This window comes from Trachurus japonicus, chromosome 13 (genome assembly GCF_045865225.1).
Source record: "Trachurus japonicus isolate A0001 chromosome 13, Traja_1.0".
NCBI classification, from domain to species: Eukaryota; Metazoa; Chordata; class Actinopteri; order Carangiformes; family Carangidae; genus Trachurus; species Trachurus japonicus.
This window is the reverse complement of record NC_140919.1, coordinates 42,255,627-42,275,465: the sequence shown is the minus strand read 5'-3', so window position 1 is coordinate 42,275,465 and position 19,839 is coordinate 42,255,627. Positions and strand designations below refer to the sequence as shown.

General features: G+C 41.7%; 1 protein-coding gene across 1 annotated transcript in view; it reads left to right on the top strand.

Moving 5' to 3' along the window:
- The window catches only part of LOC146976688 (leucine-rich repeat and fibronectin type III domain-containing protein 1-like protein), a 222,569-nt gene that overhangs the window by 172,341 nt on the left and 30,389 nt on the right, over window positions 1-19,839 (top strand). Inside the window, exons 5-8 of the mRNA XM_085796605.1 lie at window positions 877-1,043; window positions 7,312-7,552; window positions 12,199-12,411; window positions 13,525-13,835. Of these exons, the coding sequence (XP_085652731.1) occupies window positions 877-1,043; window positions 7,312-7,552; window positions 12,199-12,411; window positions 13,525-13,835 (932 nt within the window). The remainder of the gene's footprint in view (window positions 1-876; window positions 1,044-7,311; window positions 7,553-12,198; window positions 12,412-13,524; window positions 13,836-19,839) is intronic.

Genomic DNA, 19,839 nt, shown 5'->3' with positions numbered 1-19,839 from the left:
TGTGACCATGTTGCAGATGAAAGGTTTTTGTACTTTTGAGTTGACATTTAATTTCAAGCTGTTTATTTTGCTGTATTTGGTGGGATTTATTATTATGGAGTTTAGCGCGCTTTGATGAATAAGTTATTTTTTGCCTCTTGTCTGGCGGGATTGTGTCTCACACTTCCACCTTGTTGCTAATTGCTAATCACGGGCCTCCTACCTACTGACAGTTACCACCTATTACCACCCTGTTTGAGCATTAGTCTGGTTGCCAGGAGACTCACACCCCTCCATCCACTATGTAACTGAAAGTAAATGAAAGTTAAGTCATTCTCAGCAGTGTGAATAAAAACCAGCAGTGTCATTTCTTCTCCCTCCAGGACCGTCATGAGATTTTAGGCAATTTAGGGCAGATTTTCTGCTCACGCAGCTCTTTGCACTCCTTCTCCACAGCTTTTAAAGTTTCTTGTGTCAATAAGGAATGAGATTGCCTTTGCTCAGAAAGTAATAAAGCACAGATTATTGTAATGAGAATTGAGTCATTGTGACATTCAAACACCGTCCTGATTGTGTGAATTATGAGAGCAATTACAGCAACAACAACAGGCGGCAGGCTGCGATCTCTCCCTCCTCCTGCTCCTTCTCTCCATCTTTCTGTTGCACTCACATCCAGCTCCTCTCACTCCTTCCATTATATTCCCCTCTCGTTCTTTTGTCTTTGTGTATTTTGTTGCTTTCCTTCAGCTGTCTTTGAGATAAGGAAAAAAAAAAGACGAGTGGGGGTGGTGGTGGTGGTGGTGGGTGGGTTGGTTTTTTCTCAAATATTGCAGCGACGCTCCGTGCAATGAAATGCTCATGCTCACACAGCTCGGTCTCTGTCTCGGTCTCTCTCAGGACTTTCTGGAGACTCTGGAGGACTTGGACCTGAGCTACAACAACCTGGTGGACATCCCCTGGGACACCATCGCCCTGCTGGCCACCGTCAACACCCTGAGTCTGGACCACAACCTGATAGAAAGTGTCCCCGAGGGAATCTTCTCCAACCTGCACAAGCTGGCCAGGTGAGGATCACATGTGTTCACAACCACAGCACCCACACAGGTTTCATGTCTCGACTTGACAGGAAAAAGAAAAGAAACTTGTCCTTATCCATGCATTCAAGATTCAAGGTTCAACATGAGGTTATTAGTCCTGAAGGAAATGTGTCTGGGACATGCAGGTGCTGCTACATACATGGTGCATAGACAGGTTTAAAGTGCAATCACGATGCAATAAATCAACAATCAACACTGCTTCCATGAGTAAAGGCTGCTACACACAATCTCAACAGATTTTTTTAATCTGTGAGAGACCCAACACATGAAGAGAAAAATTCATTGATTGAACAGTTTTGATTGTGTGTGCTCCGATATTACTAATTCAGCACACCACCCACATAAAGATTTGTCTTTAACATACTAGAGTCTCGTCCCCCAAGCCAGAAATCTCGCGTGATCAAACGTGATCTGACGTAGTACCCTGATTGACCTCTAGGAGGAAGTTAAACCAAAATAACCGTTAAACCAAACCAGGAAGAAGAACGTTTAGTTGATGGTAGCCATAGAGATGGTAAACGTAATAGTTTGTTATGCTTCTATGTCACTTCTTTATTGACCATATTCACAGCGTCATCTTTCCTTACGTCACTGATCAGGGTGGGTAAACAATTCCGTTAGCCAGCGTCTTCATAAAAAAATATGCTTGCTGGCGTTAGCTGTGACTGCTAATGGTAACGTGAGTGTTGATGACACCCTTGCTAATGAAATGTAAGATAGAAAAGCAGCAAAACAGTGGATAGTCAACGCACACCCGAGATACATTTCACATTATTCAAGCCTGGAAGATGCTAACAAGCTTGTGTTTTTAGTCGATATCAGATGTTGTGGTGAACACCGGAGGTTAGATAGCTGATACGGTTGTTATGTGACGGCATTGAGTCTTCCCACCCCGACGCTGTGAATACGGCTAATTGGCTAGTTCCACGTCACAATCCATGGAGTCGGTGACTCTGGATTGTCGGCTTCCCCCACACACAAGAGGACTTTTGATCGTTAATATCGAACAGGTTTAAAAGTCGGCACCAACCATTTTCCGAACAGATCGTCATCAAATTGACTCTAAACACACCTCACACCACAGGATAATCTCATAGGATAACATTTAGAGCCATCAGATAATCAGGCGTTTGCTGTCCTTGGTCGGAAGGAGGGAAAATCAGCCCAAAATCAGCCAGATTATCGTTAATGTCTGTACCAGGCTTTTACTGAAAGAGGAATAAAAGAGTTTCTCTATCTATTGACGTAGCGTTTTTCATTCTTTACTGGAACTCTGTAACATCTACAAGGCGGGAGCAGCTCATATTCTTTGTGCAGGACATGAGAGGAGTCGGCCATGATCTTCTTAGCCTGGCTGATAATAGTTTTATCAAAGAGCGTCTGGGGGGTGGGGAACTCTTTCACCCCCATCACTTTCATTGCAGAATGAACCAGTGTATTTATCTGTGATCTTAACTTAACTGAGAAATTACCAAACCAAACAGAAACGCCATAACGCATGCATTCAACTTGTCCCTTGTATAAACTATAAATAAAATACATAAATTATATATAAAAAGTGCTTTTCATTGGGAATTCTAAGCAGTGTGTTTGTATGTATCATCTCTCTGCTTCCTTTCACCTTGAATTTAAATGAATGCTCCTCTTCAGTGTATTGCATCTGAATGTAGCAGCCAAGTCCTGTGTATGTTTGTGTGCAGTCAGCACTGAACGCTGCATAGGGCTGTGACATACAGCAGTTGCCCTGCGTCTAGCACGGTGGATGTGTTGAGCCACCTTTAGCCCACAGCTTTAGCTTTACAGTGTGCTGTATACTGCAGCCTCAGCTACTTTCACCACCACCGTCGTCAAACAAGCTGTCGTACAGCGTCTGACCACTGCCCAGCACCGAGCAGCACTCGGACTGTCAGAGACCGGCTGCAGAAGAAAGACAGACCATCCTCATGTCAGACCCGTGCAGGGTAAACAACCTGTAGGCTTGATCGGGTCAGAGGAGGGTTGAAAGTATTAACACAGACACACAGACAGTATCATCCCTGAAAGAAAGAAGAAAAAACATGCATAATGAAGTAGCAGTTACAGAGTTGTATAATAAAAGGGCTCAAATTGTTAATTTTGGATGAATGCATAATTTAAGACTGCAACTACATGAACTCTAAATCTCCCAGTGGCAAAAACTGCTGGGAAGAATGAAGAACAAAAGAGTCGTCAGTGCCTCTGTCTTCTTGAAGAACATCTTCTGAAGGCATCAGAGTGAAAATAAACCGTTTGACATGATGGTTTGTTCAACAACATCAGGCCCTCTGATCAGCTATTTATTAATTTAATTGATTTTCTCACCAATTAGACTTCAAACTAGGGCAGGATACAGCTGAACCAGAATCACAGAGGGAGTCCTCCCATGGCAGATCTGGTTCTGAATGGAGGTTCAGCTTTGGTTGGCTCAACTCACTTTGCAGTCAAACTGGTGTTCAGCAGCTGCAGCCTGGACTGACTTCAAGACAGAGTGAGGATTTGAAACAGTGACCTCAGACAGCCCTTCTCCTGCTGCTGTGTAAATATTCACACACAAAAGACAAGCTAAGCCATCTCCATGACAGCTGAACCCTGTGACGAACCTCCTTTTAAAATACTTATATGGCCGAGTTAAAAGACTGAAAAGTCAAACAGAAACCAATACACTAAGGAATCGATCATCTGTTTAAGAATGCACCTCCACAACCCCTGTTGGAGTTAGGGTCAGGGTGAGTGTTCGGACTAGTTTTGTGTTTCATTGTTAATGACTTCATCTGTTTTCTGCAGGTCTTTGAAAAGTTTTAACCAATGTTCACAAGGAAAACAAGATAGTTTGTCTATTGCATCTGTGTGTGACTGATGTTGTCTGGCCTGCCCTGAGTTGGTTTCGAACCCGGGTTTCCCGCACTGTGGGCGACGATGCTAACCGTTTCGCCAAGAGGTCAATGACCACTTGGCAAGTGGGTTAGCACGTCTTTTATGGGCGAGTGAGTTTTAACTTCAGTACCGCTACTTCTCCTCACTGGTACCACGTGACTGTGGCTTTACCCATGGACCTCCGTTACATGTGTGAATAATTCGACTCTACTGGTGCTGAATATAATATTAACCCCACTGACAGTGATCAATTGGAATTTATGACCGGAGTAGGGAAAATCCACTTGGCTCAGACAAATTGACATGCATTGTAGGATTTTCATAATAGACTAAATATAGACTTATACAAAAGAAAACCTGCTTAATCATCACCTATGGGCTTCTACTCATGTGTGGTGGTGACTACGTCTGCAGAGCTCCATCCCATTTGCCTGTAGTTTGATGTTTTGTTGTAGTTGGGACGTTTCTGGGTGGGGAGTGGGGGTGTTTTCCCCAGCCAATGACACAACGCTGTCAGGTTGATGGTTTGTAGATGGATTCAAAATGCAGACTCAGACCCTGAACGAGGTACAGAGGGGTTTATTGAAAAACTAACTTACTTTCAAAACTCAGGGCAGGAACATGGGAAGACAGAGCACACACACAAAGACAAAGGGAGAACACTGAGGTTAAATACATGAGGAGAAACAAGGCACAGGTGGCGAAATCAACATGTGTGAGACACAGACACATTAGGTAATCAAACAGGCGGGAAACTTGACAGGAAGACAGGGGTAGGAGACTTCAAAATGAAACAAGAAGTGAGGACAGGGAGAAATGCCAAATACACACTTTGCAGAGGAGAAAAGGAAATACGGTCCAATCGAGCCGCTGGAGCGTCGGGCCCATACCTGGCCTCACTCGGACTCGGACTGTATTTCCTTTTCTTCACTGCTAAGTGTGATATCCACCATTTGGTTTGATGGTGTCCCGTTTCTATCTTGGAAAGTGCAACATGCTCATCACTCTGCACAGTTACTAGCGTAAATCCACTGTTGAATATTTCATTTCAGGGACAGTCGATAATGAAATGTATATGATTAGTCCCTGACACCAGGAGCAGTGATTTCTTGAGAAAATCACTGGAGATGATGAGTGGCTGATACCTTGGAACATTTGCCAAATGTGGGCTCATGTTATTTAGCGATGAAGTACCTAATTTATTTTTTTGGAGCAGGTTTCCTCAGCCTGCCCTGTGTGCTTCAGCTTCAATCTGCTGTTTTATGCAGAATGCAAAAGGGAAATGCACAAACATCATCGATCCAGCTGCCGGTTTTGCATTAAGGAAGCCAAAGCAATCATCCTTTATGGGCAAACAAGAAACTTGGATTTGTGTATCCATCTTTTCCTCCTCCCCCTCCCTCCCTCTGTCTCACCTTTAGTTATGATGTTATACCTGTAATCCAGTCTGTTCAGCTGATCTACTGTCAGCTCTCTGTCTGTCTGCATGCCACACTAACAACAATGTGATATGTAACACATTCAGCCACTTAACATTTTAATGGGCTCAAATAGTCTATGTACATACACTACACTTCAGACAGAACACCACATCCCTGTTGAGGATTAGGGATCATTACACTGACTGTCAGCTGCTTCACTTTATTTAATCCCTCCCTGACTCTGTGTTGGATTTAAGTCAACTGATCAGAGTCATAGCCAGAAATTCAATGAGACCAAAATGGTGTAAATGCTGTTTTAAAGCTTTCTCCGCGCTGCCAAGATTAAAAATGTGCTGGAAAAACAAAAAAAACAAAAACACACTTAACTAAATTTACAGGGTTTTAATTTAAGAAATTAAAAAAAGACGTTTGGCCTTAAACAGAGAAAGTTAAAGTTGAGAGCAAAAAGTTAAATTCTAAATGTTAAAATCCAGCATTAATCTTTTCTGTGTAACTTCTATTGTCTATAAGGGACTTTTATTTTGAAAAAAATCCCAGTTTGTTATTCTATAGCAATGTAACCCAATGTTAGCCTGGCTAAAACCAGCCTTCATCTCAGTGTAGATTGAGATTCGGTCTGGGAATCACCCATTCATATTTTCGTATTTGAGGCGTGGTTTACGTAAGCCCAGAGCTGTTTGTTGGGCGCTACGAATGTCTATCAAAAGAGTCTGTACGTAGCTTATAGCCGATCGTATCGATCATACCTGATGTCGTATGTAGAGCGGCAGAAATCCAATGAGGAAAAAAACGCTAAATGTTTTTTCAAAATAAACTTGCGGTCTAAACTACTTCAAACACTTTCTAGCTGCATCGGAAGGTAAAGCTTATGCCGCCATGTTGGATCGACAAGCTATCAACAAAGTCGCTTCGGTGTGTCGTCACTGTCGTCATTGTCTTGTTATTGGCTCCATTGTTGAGGGAAAATTGGGTCCGTAAATAAAATTTGCGCGCAAGGCAGCATGGGTATATCCAGGCTAACCTGATGTATGAATGCTGAGTCATGCCTTATGAAGCCATCTTGAATGCATTACGAACACCTTGTAGCGCCATAACGCCACATTATGTAACAATGTAATACATTTTCACCTCATTATGTAATAACGTTGCATCTTGTAATAATCTGCCACATTTTGAAATAAAGTTCTTGAACGCAATATGTAATAAACTTTGCCGCATTTTGTTAGTTGTCACTTATTGCATCAGTTATTACAAAATGTGGGTGTTGCAGTTTTTTCCAAGAAGAAAATGTAATAATTTGGTGCATTATGTAACAACTTAATACAAAATGCGCTAACATTTATTACATATTACGTTCAATAATTGTATTACAAAATATGGCAGATTACATGAATGAAAGGTTTTATGAATCTGTTATGCACCCACCTGTCAAGTTAAGTGTTACCAAACTTTACTTTAATCATTCTACTGTATTTTTTTTATTTTTTATTTTGATCCATAAGAAGATATTTTACTGGGTTTGAGAACCAAAAAGTCATCTGAGATTACTCATACATCTCCTCTCTCAGCCTTCTCCCTGGAGAAGGTCAGTGAGCCAATCAGAAGAGAGGAGGCTCTGAACTTTCTCTTTCTGAATACAGGCTGTGTGCAGTTCTCTGTGAGGCTGAGCCTTTGATATTTATGTATCTACAATATTAATATAGAGCCTAGACCGGCTGTATACTCTTTTAGATTCTCCCCTCACTTGGCCTTTGGCTATGTGAAAGTATTCAGATCTAATCAACACATGTGATCTCACTTTGTCTGCACTGCATGAACCAAACAGACTTGATGATTCCACCAACACACACGTGAAAATATGATGAAAATAAAAGAATCTCCTCCTGTGTCTCCATCATCAGACTGGACATGACGTCCAACAAACTGAAGAAGATTCCTCCTGACCCGCTGTTCTTGCGGATCCCCGTGTACGCCAAGATGAAGGGTTCTCCCCTCACGGCGCTGGTGCTGAGTTTTGGCGGGAACCCTCTGCACTGCAACTGTGAGCTGGTGTGGCTGCGCCGGCTGACCAGAGAAGACGACCTGGAGACCTGCGCTTCGCCCAGAGAGCTGGCCGGGAAATACTTCTGGACCATCAAAGAGGTTTGTTAACGCTACACATGAAGAGAGGCTGTCCCTTCCCTTCATTTTATTTCATGTAAAGCTCTCATCAGAGCAGACCATGCCAGTTTAAAGGGATAGTTCAACATTATGGCAAATTGGCCCATTGGCATAACCCCTATAGTCATTGCAGTTCATTACCTTTAATTGTCAGTGCAAGCTGTTTTTAGAACGGCGGAGCAAAGTCGTGAGCTGCTCAGAGCTACGCTACGGAGGCTAATGGGATTTCTTGGTTTCCCTCATCAAACTCATCAAATACACAATCCAACAACTCCAAAAAGCTCAAATTGTGACCTGCACATTCACCACACTATGAGATAATAATGTAACGTTACCAGACAGAGTTGTTTTAGAGGTAAATACAGAGACTGCTCGCTGAAAAACATTCCCTGACAGTAACGTCCATCAGCAGTTTTCCATGAATTCTCGTCTCATAACGTTCCATTATTATCTCATAGCGTGGTGAATGTGCAGGTCACAACTTGTCCACCAGAGCGTTGTGGAGTTGTTGGATTGTGTATTTGATGAGTTTGATGAGGGAAACCAAGAAATTCCATTAGCCTCCGTAGCGTAGCTCTGAGCAGCTCACGGCTCTGCTCCGCTGTTCTAAAAATAACCCTAACCCTTGCACCGACAATTAAAGGTAACAAACCTACTCCTAAAACTATAGGGATTATGGCAATGAGCCAATTTGCCAAAATGTTGAACTATCCCTTTAAACTTTGGCCTCTGTGTGTTTTGGGGGCCATGGTGCTCTCGGTGTGTTTTCCTGCTGTCTCAGCTTCACCCCTCTGTGGACGCTCAGAATCACTTTCTCTGTGAAGGACGGGTCAGCAGGCAGATGGCCGGTGTCACAGCGGAGTCAACCTGCTGATAGAGACTAGATAGTAAAGTTGGATAAAAATACAAAGACTGAAGCTGATTTATTGGTCTAATCAGTGTTTGGCCTTCACTCATTCACCCGTAGTTGTATTATATATTATTTAGCAGGCACAGTGGACATTAATAAACATTACTGTAAATGTAGAACTGAAGCTGTTTTTCTCAACAAGTCTCTGGAAACATGAACCCATAATAGTGCATTAAAAACAGGTTTCTGAGATAAAATATGAACATGGTGCATGATGATATCAGTCCAGCTTCATCCCAACACACCCTCCAACTCAGCTCCGATGTGTCTCATTGTCTCCCCCATGTCTGTGTATTAACCCCCCCCCTGTCCCCTCTCTCCTGTTGCCAGTTGGTCTGTCCCTCCTGTGTGGCCTCTCTTGACTTTGTTGTACCAGTGATTCATTGGTTTCTTAGTCTTTTGTGTTGTTCTTTCTTATTTTCATTTGTGCTTGTCAGACCTGTTGACCTCTTTGCTGTTATTTCTGTTTTTCTCCTGTTGGACTTTGGAGACCCCTTTTGTGTTTTACCTGATATAACACATTTTGCTCCCTGTTACCTGCTGTTGGGTGTCTCCAATCGGGTCCAGTTGCTCCTGTGTTTCTTCCCACTCCTGAAAAAAAAGATCAACTCAAAAGCAAACATCTACTGTACCTGCATGACGTACAATCATCAATCTTACTGTATGTGTTTACATAAATTATACTCCGTGAGCTGTGAGCTGCTCAGAGCTACGCTACGGAGGCTCATTATGGGATTTCTTGGTTTCCTTCATCAAACTCATCAAATACACAATCCAACAACTCCAAAACGCTCTGGTGGACAAGTTGTGAGCTGCACATTCACCACGCTATGAGATAATAACACAACGTTATGAGACAGAGCCGTTTTACAGGTAAATGCAGAGACTGTTGATGAAAAACTGCCCCCGACAGCAACGTGCATCAGCAGTTTTGCATGAATTTCCCTCTAAAACAACTCTGTGTGGTAACGTTGTGTTATTATCTCATAGCGTGGTGAATGTGCAGGTCACAACTTGTCCATGAGAGTGTTTTAGAGTTGTTGGATTGTTTATTTGATGAGTTTGATGAAGGAAACCAAGAAATCCCATTAACCTCCGTAGCGTAGCTCTGAGCAGCTCGTGGCTCTGCTCCGCCGTTCTAAAAATAGCTTGCACCGACAATTAAAGGTAATGAACCTACTGCTAAGACTATAGGGATTATGGCAATGGGCCAATTTGCCAAAATGTTGAACTATCACTTTAACCTACCTGCAGGATCTGCTACCTGAAAAGATAGTCACACTGCTACACTTTTTCTTGGTAATGGAGAGTCATTTTGTTCCCACTGATACGTCGATGATCTTCTCCTGCTTCAAAGCCAAAGCCACAAAAGACGCCATGAACAGCTCAGAAAGCACAAAGCAGCTCCAACGTGTCGGTGCTACTGCTCCATAGTGCAGTCAGGTGCAGGGGACTTAAGGTTAAGGAGACACTGAGAGAACTATTCTTCATCTAAACACCTGGAAAAATCCACACTGAGCCACGGTGATACCTGCAGAGATAATGGCAGAATGTGTGTGGTCCACAACATTACTTTAAAGACGTAGATATAGAGGGCTTTGCCCCCTCGTGGGCCATTTTGAGAGCTACAGTGATAAGTGGAGGTGCAACATGAGATAAAGATGGGATTAATTGGTATTGTATTAGAGAGGATGATGCACAGAGCGAGTTATGGTTGTAGACCTCCTTCAGAGAGGTACTGTAGGAGCACTGTAAGAGGATTAGCCTTGTAAAGAGGTCGAGTCAGAGACCTCTGTGGCACTAGAGTGTCTGGGCATATTAATTCTGAGGGCGTTAATAGCCTCTTTCCTGCTGCCAGGACAAGTGAGCCCCCACAGCATCCATCACAGGTCAGACTATAGCCATCAGCTGCCAGGGGAATTCCCTATTTAGAATCAATAAAAGCTGCTTTGCTGCTTTTTGCATGTGCACTGCGAGGGTACACTGGTCCAACACTGGTTGGAATTTGAAAACCAATGAGGACAAATGAGATTTTTCCATCCATAATAAGACTACAGAGCGCTCATATCCCTCCATCCTATGCCTACGCTGCAAAAACTCAAAATCTTGCCAAGAATATTTGTCTTATTTCTAGTCAAAAATGTAATTTCTAGTCAAAACAAATCTCATTGTACCTAAAATAAGACTCATCACATAAAAAGTAGCTTGGTTTTAGACTTTTTTTTTTTTTTTTTTTTTACCTATTTCAAGCATATTTTAACTTGAAATAATTAGAAAAATCTGATAGTGGAGCAAGTTTTTCTTTCTTATTGCAAGCACAAAGAACTTCCTTTTACTGGCAGATTTTTCTACTTATTTTAAGTACAAATTTGTTTGAAACAAGTGAAAATGATCTAAAAACAAGTTCATTTTTAGGTGATGAGTCTTGTTTTAAGTGGAAAGAGATTAGTTTAGACTAGAAATGAGACATTTTGACAAGAAATAAGACAAATATTCTTGGAAAGATTTAGACTTTTTGCAGTGTAACTCTGAGTTTTTGCAGTGTAACTTCTCATACTTTCACACTTCCAAACACTGACGTCAGGGGAAGGGCCCGGTTCAATCACAGTGTTTTACTCCTAAGCTTCACAGGAGCAATTGAGGGTCAGGATGTAATACAAGACTGAAAGGTTCTATTGGTGCAGGTTCACCGGGGCAGCAATCATCACCGTTGGTAACAAGAGCTGAGGGGGGGGGGCAGCAAAGGGTTTGGAGAGGCGCTGAGTGGTAGGAATGATGAGTAAGCCCTGGTAAGCCGTGGCTGGCCCTGCTTGGCCTCGCAGTAATACTCCACCAGGGTTTTGGCTGACTTTATCCAGGCTTAGGTGCCAGTGGGTGGGTTTTAAATAATGCAAGGGCTGAAAAACTCTGAGATCACTTAATCTTCATGCGCAAACAACAGAACTCCTTCAGAAAGTCTGTTGGAAGAAAACACCAGTGAAAAGTCAACCCGAGCTCATATGCAGAGGAATGGACTGTTTTTTTTTTCTGAATCACTTGAATTTTATCTCACTTGAACCATCTGTTATTGTTTTTTGTTATGTTTTCCTGGTGGTTTATATTTATATATTGATAAAAAAAAAAGAAAAAAGAAGACCAATTTGTGATATTTCAGATCCAGTAACACAAGCTTTAAAGGTACATTGTGTAAGAATTACTCCCATCTAGCGTTGCGGTTGTAGATCGCAAGCAACTCAGTCGTATTTTTCATGCTGCATTCAGGTGAAATTGGGCAGACGGCAGACGGACGACAGCCGCTGCACGTAACGGCATAAACAAGCCTCTATGTAAACAAGTGGTCCGTCAGCACAAGGCAAAACAATACACGTGACAATATGTTGTCATGGCGATGTGGTATTGTTTTACCGTCTTTCTCTGGACTTCTGTGACTAAAATGACTGCAGGTGAATGCAGCATCAGTGTAACGCTCCATTCCTCCTCACTGAGACACCACATGGCAGCAGCACCGAGCTTACCCGCTCCATGGAGATATGAATGATATGAACGGCTCATTCAGAGCTGAAAGGAACACTTCACTTTGGTGATTCATGACAAACAGACTGAAGAACCAAATAATCCATTTTCTTGAATAGATAACAGGAGAAGTTACACAATGTCCCTTTACTTTAAATGTTGAGTTTGAATGAACATGCAGTGTTTGGTGTCTGTCCCCTACCAGGAGGAGTTTGTTTGTGAGCCGCCCATGATCACTCGCCACACCTCCAAGATGTTTGTGATGGAGGGTCAGGAGGTCAGCCTGCGCTGTAAGTCGGTGGGAGATCCAGAACCTTCCACACATTGGGTCAGTCCGGACGGGAAGCTGATGGGAAACACGTCCAGAACCATCTGCTATGAGAACGGTTCTCTGGACATCCTCAAGGCCTCCGTCAAGGTAGAGCAGTGCTTTCATCTCCATCCTCAACTCTGTTCATTGTTGTTGTTGTTTTTTTTAATAAGCAAAAGTTTCATAGCATCATCTTGGTTCATCGGAGTCTCATTCGGGGATATCTGAGAAAGTTATTTTCTCAAAATAAACAAAGAAAGGCTCTCATCACCTCTAACCCTTCTTGGAGGAGCCCATCGATGGATGTCAGATTTTTTTCAAGATATAAAGTACTGAACATTTGTTTATTTATGTTTTTATTCATACTTGCATTCATACAAACAGAAAAGACAAGCACATATTTCACAACAATACTACATGGAGGGAGGATATACACTGCATGGTCTCTTAGTTACAGTAAGTAGCCTATTCATTTAATTGTCAGAAAGGTTCAAAATGATCCTGCACAGGGCTGGATCAGATTTAGAAACAACACAAGACCAGAAACATAGAAATTCTCATCAACTTTGTAAGCAATCAAAACAATATTTGCGATGATGATGCACCCCCGCACCTGATTCCAAATGGTTTCAGTCCTAATCTTAATGTCCTTTAGTGTATTTGTTACTCACTCCATACCTAGGAGGTTTAAAAACTCACGCTTCTATAGAGAAACATTTTAGTCGGTGAATTTCCCAATTTGACAAATTCATCCTTTTGGCAGGCAGAAGGACTAAACCAACTGTCTTTCTTTCTTGTCTAGTTTTTGGCTCTACAGCCCTGTGTCCCGGCAATGAACACTGAACTGAACATTTATTTTATCCACAGAGTGTGCAGGGGTGTTGTTGGAGATTTCTATCTGCTCAGTATTAGGCATCGAGCCAGTAATTCTTGGCAGAGGCGTTTGAAGGAAGCCGAACAGTCGTCGAGGGCTGAAGCTCAATAAATGTCCCACTTACCTCCGTCATTGTTAACGATTGTTACGCAAAGATATAGTAGGCTTCACGATCACCATGGTGATGATGTGTATATATTATAAATAATCACTGAATTTGTAGCTTATTTTATAAAGTTGTGTAAATATTCCATCATGAATGAAGCTCATAATAACTTTATGCTCATTATATTTTTTCACGGAGGTGCACTCACATCAGATGAAACTTGAGCCTTTTTGGTTTCTAGGATTCAGGGAAGTTCACTTGCATCGCCTCCAACGCGGCCGGGGAGGCCACGGCCCCCGTCGAGCTGGTCGTCAACCCTTCTCCTCACTTCGACCCCAAGCTGGACCCTGACCCGGGGCCCTCGGACATCCCCACCTCCATCAAGTCCAACATCAGCGGAGGTCAGGCCCGGTCCGACCAGCAGAGGGTCAGCGTGTCGGACCTGACGTCCGGCTCGGCCACCATCAGGTGGCCCCCGCAGAACCACATCCCGGGGGTCCGCATGTACCAGATCCAGTACAACAGCTCCACCGACGACATACTTATATACAGGTAAGAGAAGTGGCTGCTGTGGGTTGGATGGAAAGTGTGTGATTCAACTTGAAAACTGAAAGTGGTCTGGCTGCAGGAACGGTTATAAGCAGAAAACTTACATCTGCAATACATGCAATGCCGGCACCAGATGAAACCTTTGAGAAACTAGGCTGTGTTTATATGCAATATCACTCTGGGTTCAGGTCCAGGGAAAACCAAACATCATTTTTAGCTTTTGGTTATAGGGTTCATATTCTTTATCATCTTGTTCCCACGCTGCTCTGAAGCCGACATCCTCTGTCACCGTTGGAAACTTCGTGATTTGCATTGGAATTAAAAGTTAAGCGGCGTTTGGCTGTGTTGGTGTGTAACGACACACAGGCAGGATGCTGAGGTTTATTCTTAAAACTGCATCAGGTAGGCAGCTCACCGCCTCAGTACACAGCCTGGGTATTTGTCACATGTTGGAGATCAACATGTCACTGCAGCAGTGAACAGACCATTGTGTTTTTAACTACTTCTATGACATGATCCCTATTTGCAAGTATGTGTGTGTGTGTGTGATTTCTGCTCCTGTCTGTGTGATTTCTGCTCCAAACACACCTCATCCCTGTGTGGGCAGTTTTCATCCAAGGTCTTCCTCACGTAGGAGGCTGTTTCAGGGTTTTTTCGAGCTGGTTCAGGTTTTTTTTTTTTTTCTTTTCTTTTTTTTTGAGAGAGAGAGAGCAGCTCAGTGAGCAACAAAAGAGGAATAAACTAAAATAAAAAGGGCTTTGGCTTCAGGCAACAGATATCAGACCACTTCAAATCTTTAGCTCCCAAACGTTTTTTGTTTTTTGTGAAAAACCTAGGAGTTCTGATATCATCCCCATTATTTGTGCTAGTAATGTAGAGCTTAATCTGATTGTCTGCAAAGTAAAGTAAAAGCCACCTTCACATCTAACAAAGCAGCATTAATTTCTGCTCACGCTTGGTGATTATTCCATGGCAGAGGTGCACCGGTTGAGTGTCGGAGGGAAAAATCCCCCCTCAGAATAAACAACTCTTAATGAGAACCTCAGATTTTTCTGGTGTTAAGCTCTCAGACGGGGGGATTACAGAGACAATGTCAGAGCCCAAGGGTCCACAACGGGGTTCAGGTGTCAGGCAGACACAAACAAAGGAAATTAAATGTAACAGCAGTGGAAATGTGTACAGGGTTCCTATGCAAGTTTGGAAAGTAGGGAAAAATGAGATTTTATACATTGCCAGGTCTGGAAAAGTTTGGAAAATGGAAACTATTGTATGGAAATATATTAATCTTAGTACTTCTCTGGGTTTGGTTTCATGTGAAGTTATTTGGGGAAATGATTTGGTATTTTGTACTTTTACTCTTCAGATATTGTTTCATCTATATTAGTAATGGTTCAACCATTTTTTCAAATTGTCAGTTTTAATTTATTTGACTAGATTTCTTCATACTAATCTTCAACAGTTCAAGTAATTTCCAACCATTTAATACAGCATGCTTCTTAAATGTATTAGTTTTACTCTTCAAATATTGTTTTAAGTTAAGCTATGATTAAGTTAAGATTCCTTTATTTGTCCCACAGAGGGGACATTTACATTTGTGCAGCAGCAGCAGCAAATAGCAACAGGATAAAAGAGAAAAAAAAGCAGTTTCTTCACTTTAAAAAAAAGCAGTTTCTTCACTTAATTCAGCTTCAACTTCCAGCTTTCAGCATTCACCCGTATTTCCTTTAGGAAATGCATTCTCTAGTTATCTTAGTACTTCTCTGGGGTTGGTCCTATGTGACATATTTGGGAAAATTATTTTGTATAATCTCCTGGAAATTATTTGGTGACATAATGGCATACAAATTCAGAATAAACGATTAATTGCATAATTTATTTACATGATACACATCTAATCACTCAAATGTCACAAATTATTGGAGCTCGCGGCTCTGCTCTGCCATTCTAAAAACAGCTTGCACCAAAAGTTTAAGGTAACAAAGCTACTCCTAAAGAAATGATCAAGAAGTCTGGAAATTAGGGTCTGGAAAAAGTATGGAATTTTGAAATGTCAAATGTGTTGGAACCCTGTGTTTAAGATTGAAAGGCAGCAGACATCTTCATATCTGCAATAAAAAGGAAACAAAGGATGCAACAGCACAAATATGACAATTAATGGGTGAAGCAAGGCAGAACATTACGATTAATGTCAAGCATGTCTATAGTATTAAAACAAAGATAATGTAGAACAATATCCAGAGGAATGAATCAATGCAACAAACAATCATTGAATGTCTACATAGTAATTTGTGTTTTTCTTGAATCATGCTGTCCAATCAGCGGTACAAATGAGAAAAAAACTACAGCAGATCCTGGTGCATTCATTTAGAAACGTGACTAATGAGTGATTAAATGAAAAGGTAAATGAGCAGTGAAAGTTTTGTTCCTCTCTCCCTCCTGTTCCCTCCACTTGACGTCTCCATTTGCACGTCCTAATCACCAGATGTGGATTTCGCCACATGTTTTGGAGCTGGAGCTGCCAAGAGGCTGAGTGTGGGCTCTCTGTCAGCCCACGGTACCACCGAGCCACCGCTGGATGGTCCCATCAGCCACTTAGGCAGCTCTGTAACCTAGCAACGTCATCCAGAATGCATAATTGAGTGTTATTACAAAGCGTTTGGAGAGCTGACAGATGACAGTTTGAAATGTGTCCATGGCCTCAATTCTCTTTCTAACCAGCAACCAAAGACACTCGACTCGCTCCAGGCAAAGGCAAAGTGCACGTGGTCGAGTACGGAGGGTCCAACTGGATTATTTCACATGGAGCCACAGGAGTGACCTCATCAGTGTCTCACCGCTGAGTGGGGGGGGGGGGTCAGAGCGTTAGAATGAGGCAGTCTGACCGTGACAAAGCCAGAAGCTTCTTCCCTCTCTCCAGAGCGTACTGATGGGTTCAGGACTTAAGTGTTGTCATCAGTTAATGCCTCATGCACACTGTAATTACACGAGTCTGCAATATTAAATGGTATTGAAGGCAGAGAGCGTTTTCATCAGTAGAACGTCTTTTGTGAAGCACAGACATGATCTGACTCAGCTACAGTTAATGATGGACGTGGTTCTGTTGAGTTTATGCACAAAAACAGTTTGTTTAGTGGATTTACAAGCATCAGCCTCCTGTTACTTGTTTGTTTGTTACTTGTTTCTTTATTTTAGCACATATTAAAACTAAGTAATACAATTACTATACAACAATATTGTACAGAGCAGACATGCAAGGAAGTGGAAAAAACCCTCAAGGTGCTTGGTAAGAGGACTCCTCTAAATAAGCATGAAGATGGACATAAATGCAAAATATCACACCAAACACGTGTGCAACGCAACCACCCTCACGAATAAAACACAGACACACACACACATCAGGCTGTTACAAACTTAAAACATATTATTGTTCATCATTTTTGTTTTCATTATTATAACCTTATAACCTATTTAGACTCAGAAATATATAGCAGCCTCATTTACGACATAGGTGTCGGCCAAGACAAAAACGTACATTTGGAATACACAATCAACATATCAGGTACATATGTGACCGATGTTGTTCTGGTCTGCCCTGAGTGGGGTTCAAACCCGGGTCTCCTGCACAGCGGGCGACGATGCTAATCGTTTCACCAAGAGGTCAATGACCACTTGGGGAGAGTGGGGAGAAAGTGAATTCCATATCTTGGAACCTCTGTAGGACATCCTGAACTGAGATGAAACAGTTCATGATCATGTGGACCGAAGGTGGGACGTTTACGGGTTGAATAATTATGAAATTTATTGTTTTGTGTAGAAGAATTTGTGAAAAAAAGAGGGAAGTGTTGGTTTGTTTTTTTAAGAATCCATGGAGGCTATTAATCTGATCTAATCTGATCTGATATGGAGGATACCACGTTGACCAAACTAAAATAATAAGTGACTTCTTGGAGGAGAAAAGGCATTGATTCTCACTGCTCGTCTTTGCAACGTAATTGGTTGCAGTTTTGTTTGGTGAGTAGTGGCCCAAGCAATGTTGCAGTAACTGATAAAGGAATGATTCATCAAATAATAAAGGTTGAGGGAAACTTTTGTGTGTAGAAGATACTGGATTTTCCCAATTATTCCAATGTTTTTGGGGGTTTTTTTGCAATTTTTGAGATCAGTGAAATATGCGGTTTCCATGACAGGTTTTTATCAATTAGCACATCAAGAAAACAAGTTGATATGAAAGGTCCGTATACATGTAACAATACAGGACCATGACACAGGAGAGCAGTGTTCGATTCCCACCTGATAGTAGCTGTTGATGTTGTTTCCATCATTCATGACTCTTTGACAAAGTTGTAACCGTGACAATAAAGGTCGTCTAATGTAGTCTGCTTGAACAAACGCAAATTACAATCTTTTACTGAACCTCACTGAGTCATGACCTTTACTATGTAACCGCGTAACCAATCATGGTCTGGCAGGTCTATAATAGATAATAGAGATATAACAGACTCTCCTACGGGTGGTATCAGAGGGATGGAAAAGTAGAGATGAATCCAACATTCACAGTCTCCTGCTGATAAAAAAGGAACTCATTACTGATTTTATTTAACAATTCGTTGCATTTCCATTTATCTCCTGGTGCCCAAACTGAACATTTAATAAAACAGTACAGGCTTTACTTTTTCAGTAGTGAAAGATAAGAGTGGCCCGTTTGCTTTTGTGTCTAAACAAACTCAGAGTAAAAAAAAGAAAAACAGAAACGGTCCAGCCGTCATTTGCTTTCTTGTGTGTTTTCAGAGCAGCTTCAGTATTTACAGCAGGTACCGCTGAGCCCATGTCTTCTTTTAACATTCACTCTGAGCCTGCAGGCATCGAGATGCCGCCTTCTTCTGTAATAAAGGTCAACAGTTTGATTTTCTGCTTTTTGGCTGGGAAAATCACTCTCTCCTGCTTTAGTAGGAGCTGCTGTTGTTGAGCTCTGCGTTTACCTAACGGCCTGCAGCCGCTCCACTGGAGCTGCCCGCAGATTCAGACTGAGCAACACTCAGTTTGCTGATTGAACTTCCTCTGCTCATTGGTGAAAAGCAAGCTGTTATCATCCAGAGAGCCAAAGCTTTTTCAAAGAAGCAGGAAGGTTATGTCAATTATAATTTTGATAATTTACAACATCAGGGTGGAGAATGTCAGCCATCTTTCCATAGACAGGTATGTTTCTGCACTGGCTGCAAAGAAGACTGAAGAAAACTGAAGACTGATTGAATGTAAGCAATGAAATGAATGTATCTTTATTACAGGGGCAGGTACCATGGACACAATAGGTGTGTTCATAGGAAGTCTGTGAGTGTGTGGGCTGTCCCATTGTCAGTGAGTCAGTGATTGAGCCCTTTGCCTCCTTACTATCGAAGCAAATGTGTCTCATGATTCAAATTAAAATGGATTAACAGAAATGCTTTTTCATTTTCAAAAATAGCTGCATTTTTTTGACTCATAAATAAAATGAATAATCAATAACCCAAACTGCTTTTTCATTTGATTTCTGATTTCTTAATTTTCAAATTTGACATTTTTCAAATTTAATTTTGGTACCGTTTTGCTGGAGGATGTTTTGAAAATTTAATCTTAAATGTCATTTTCTTTATTTTTTTAATTAAACCCCTAGTATGTAACTTATTTAGCTTTTTATGGATTGATTTTTGGCTGGCTTCGTTGTAAACAAATGCACATTGCCAGGAGGAGGGTTATCAAAACAGAGGAAAAGCCACCAGACTTAGTTCCTCTCTAAACGGGTGTATTATATTCTGATGGTACTTCTTGAGTCAAGTAACGCTGATAACGGTGCATCTTATTGTCAGTAATGGTAACGGCATTGTAACGGGGGAAACAGTAACTTGCCGTTCATAACGCTGTTTATTTTAATGCAGTTATTCCCATCACTGGTAACAATATGGTAAAAGTAATCACATGTGTGGTCACTATAAATCATAAAGACTAAAGTGAGAGTTTGCTGAGCTGATGC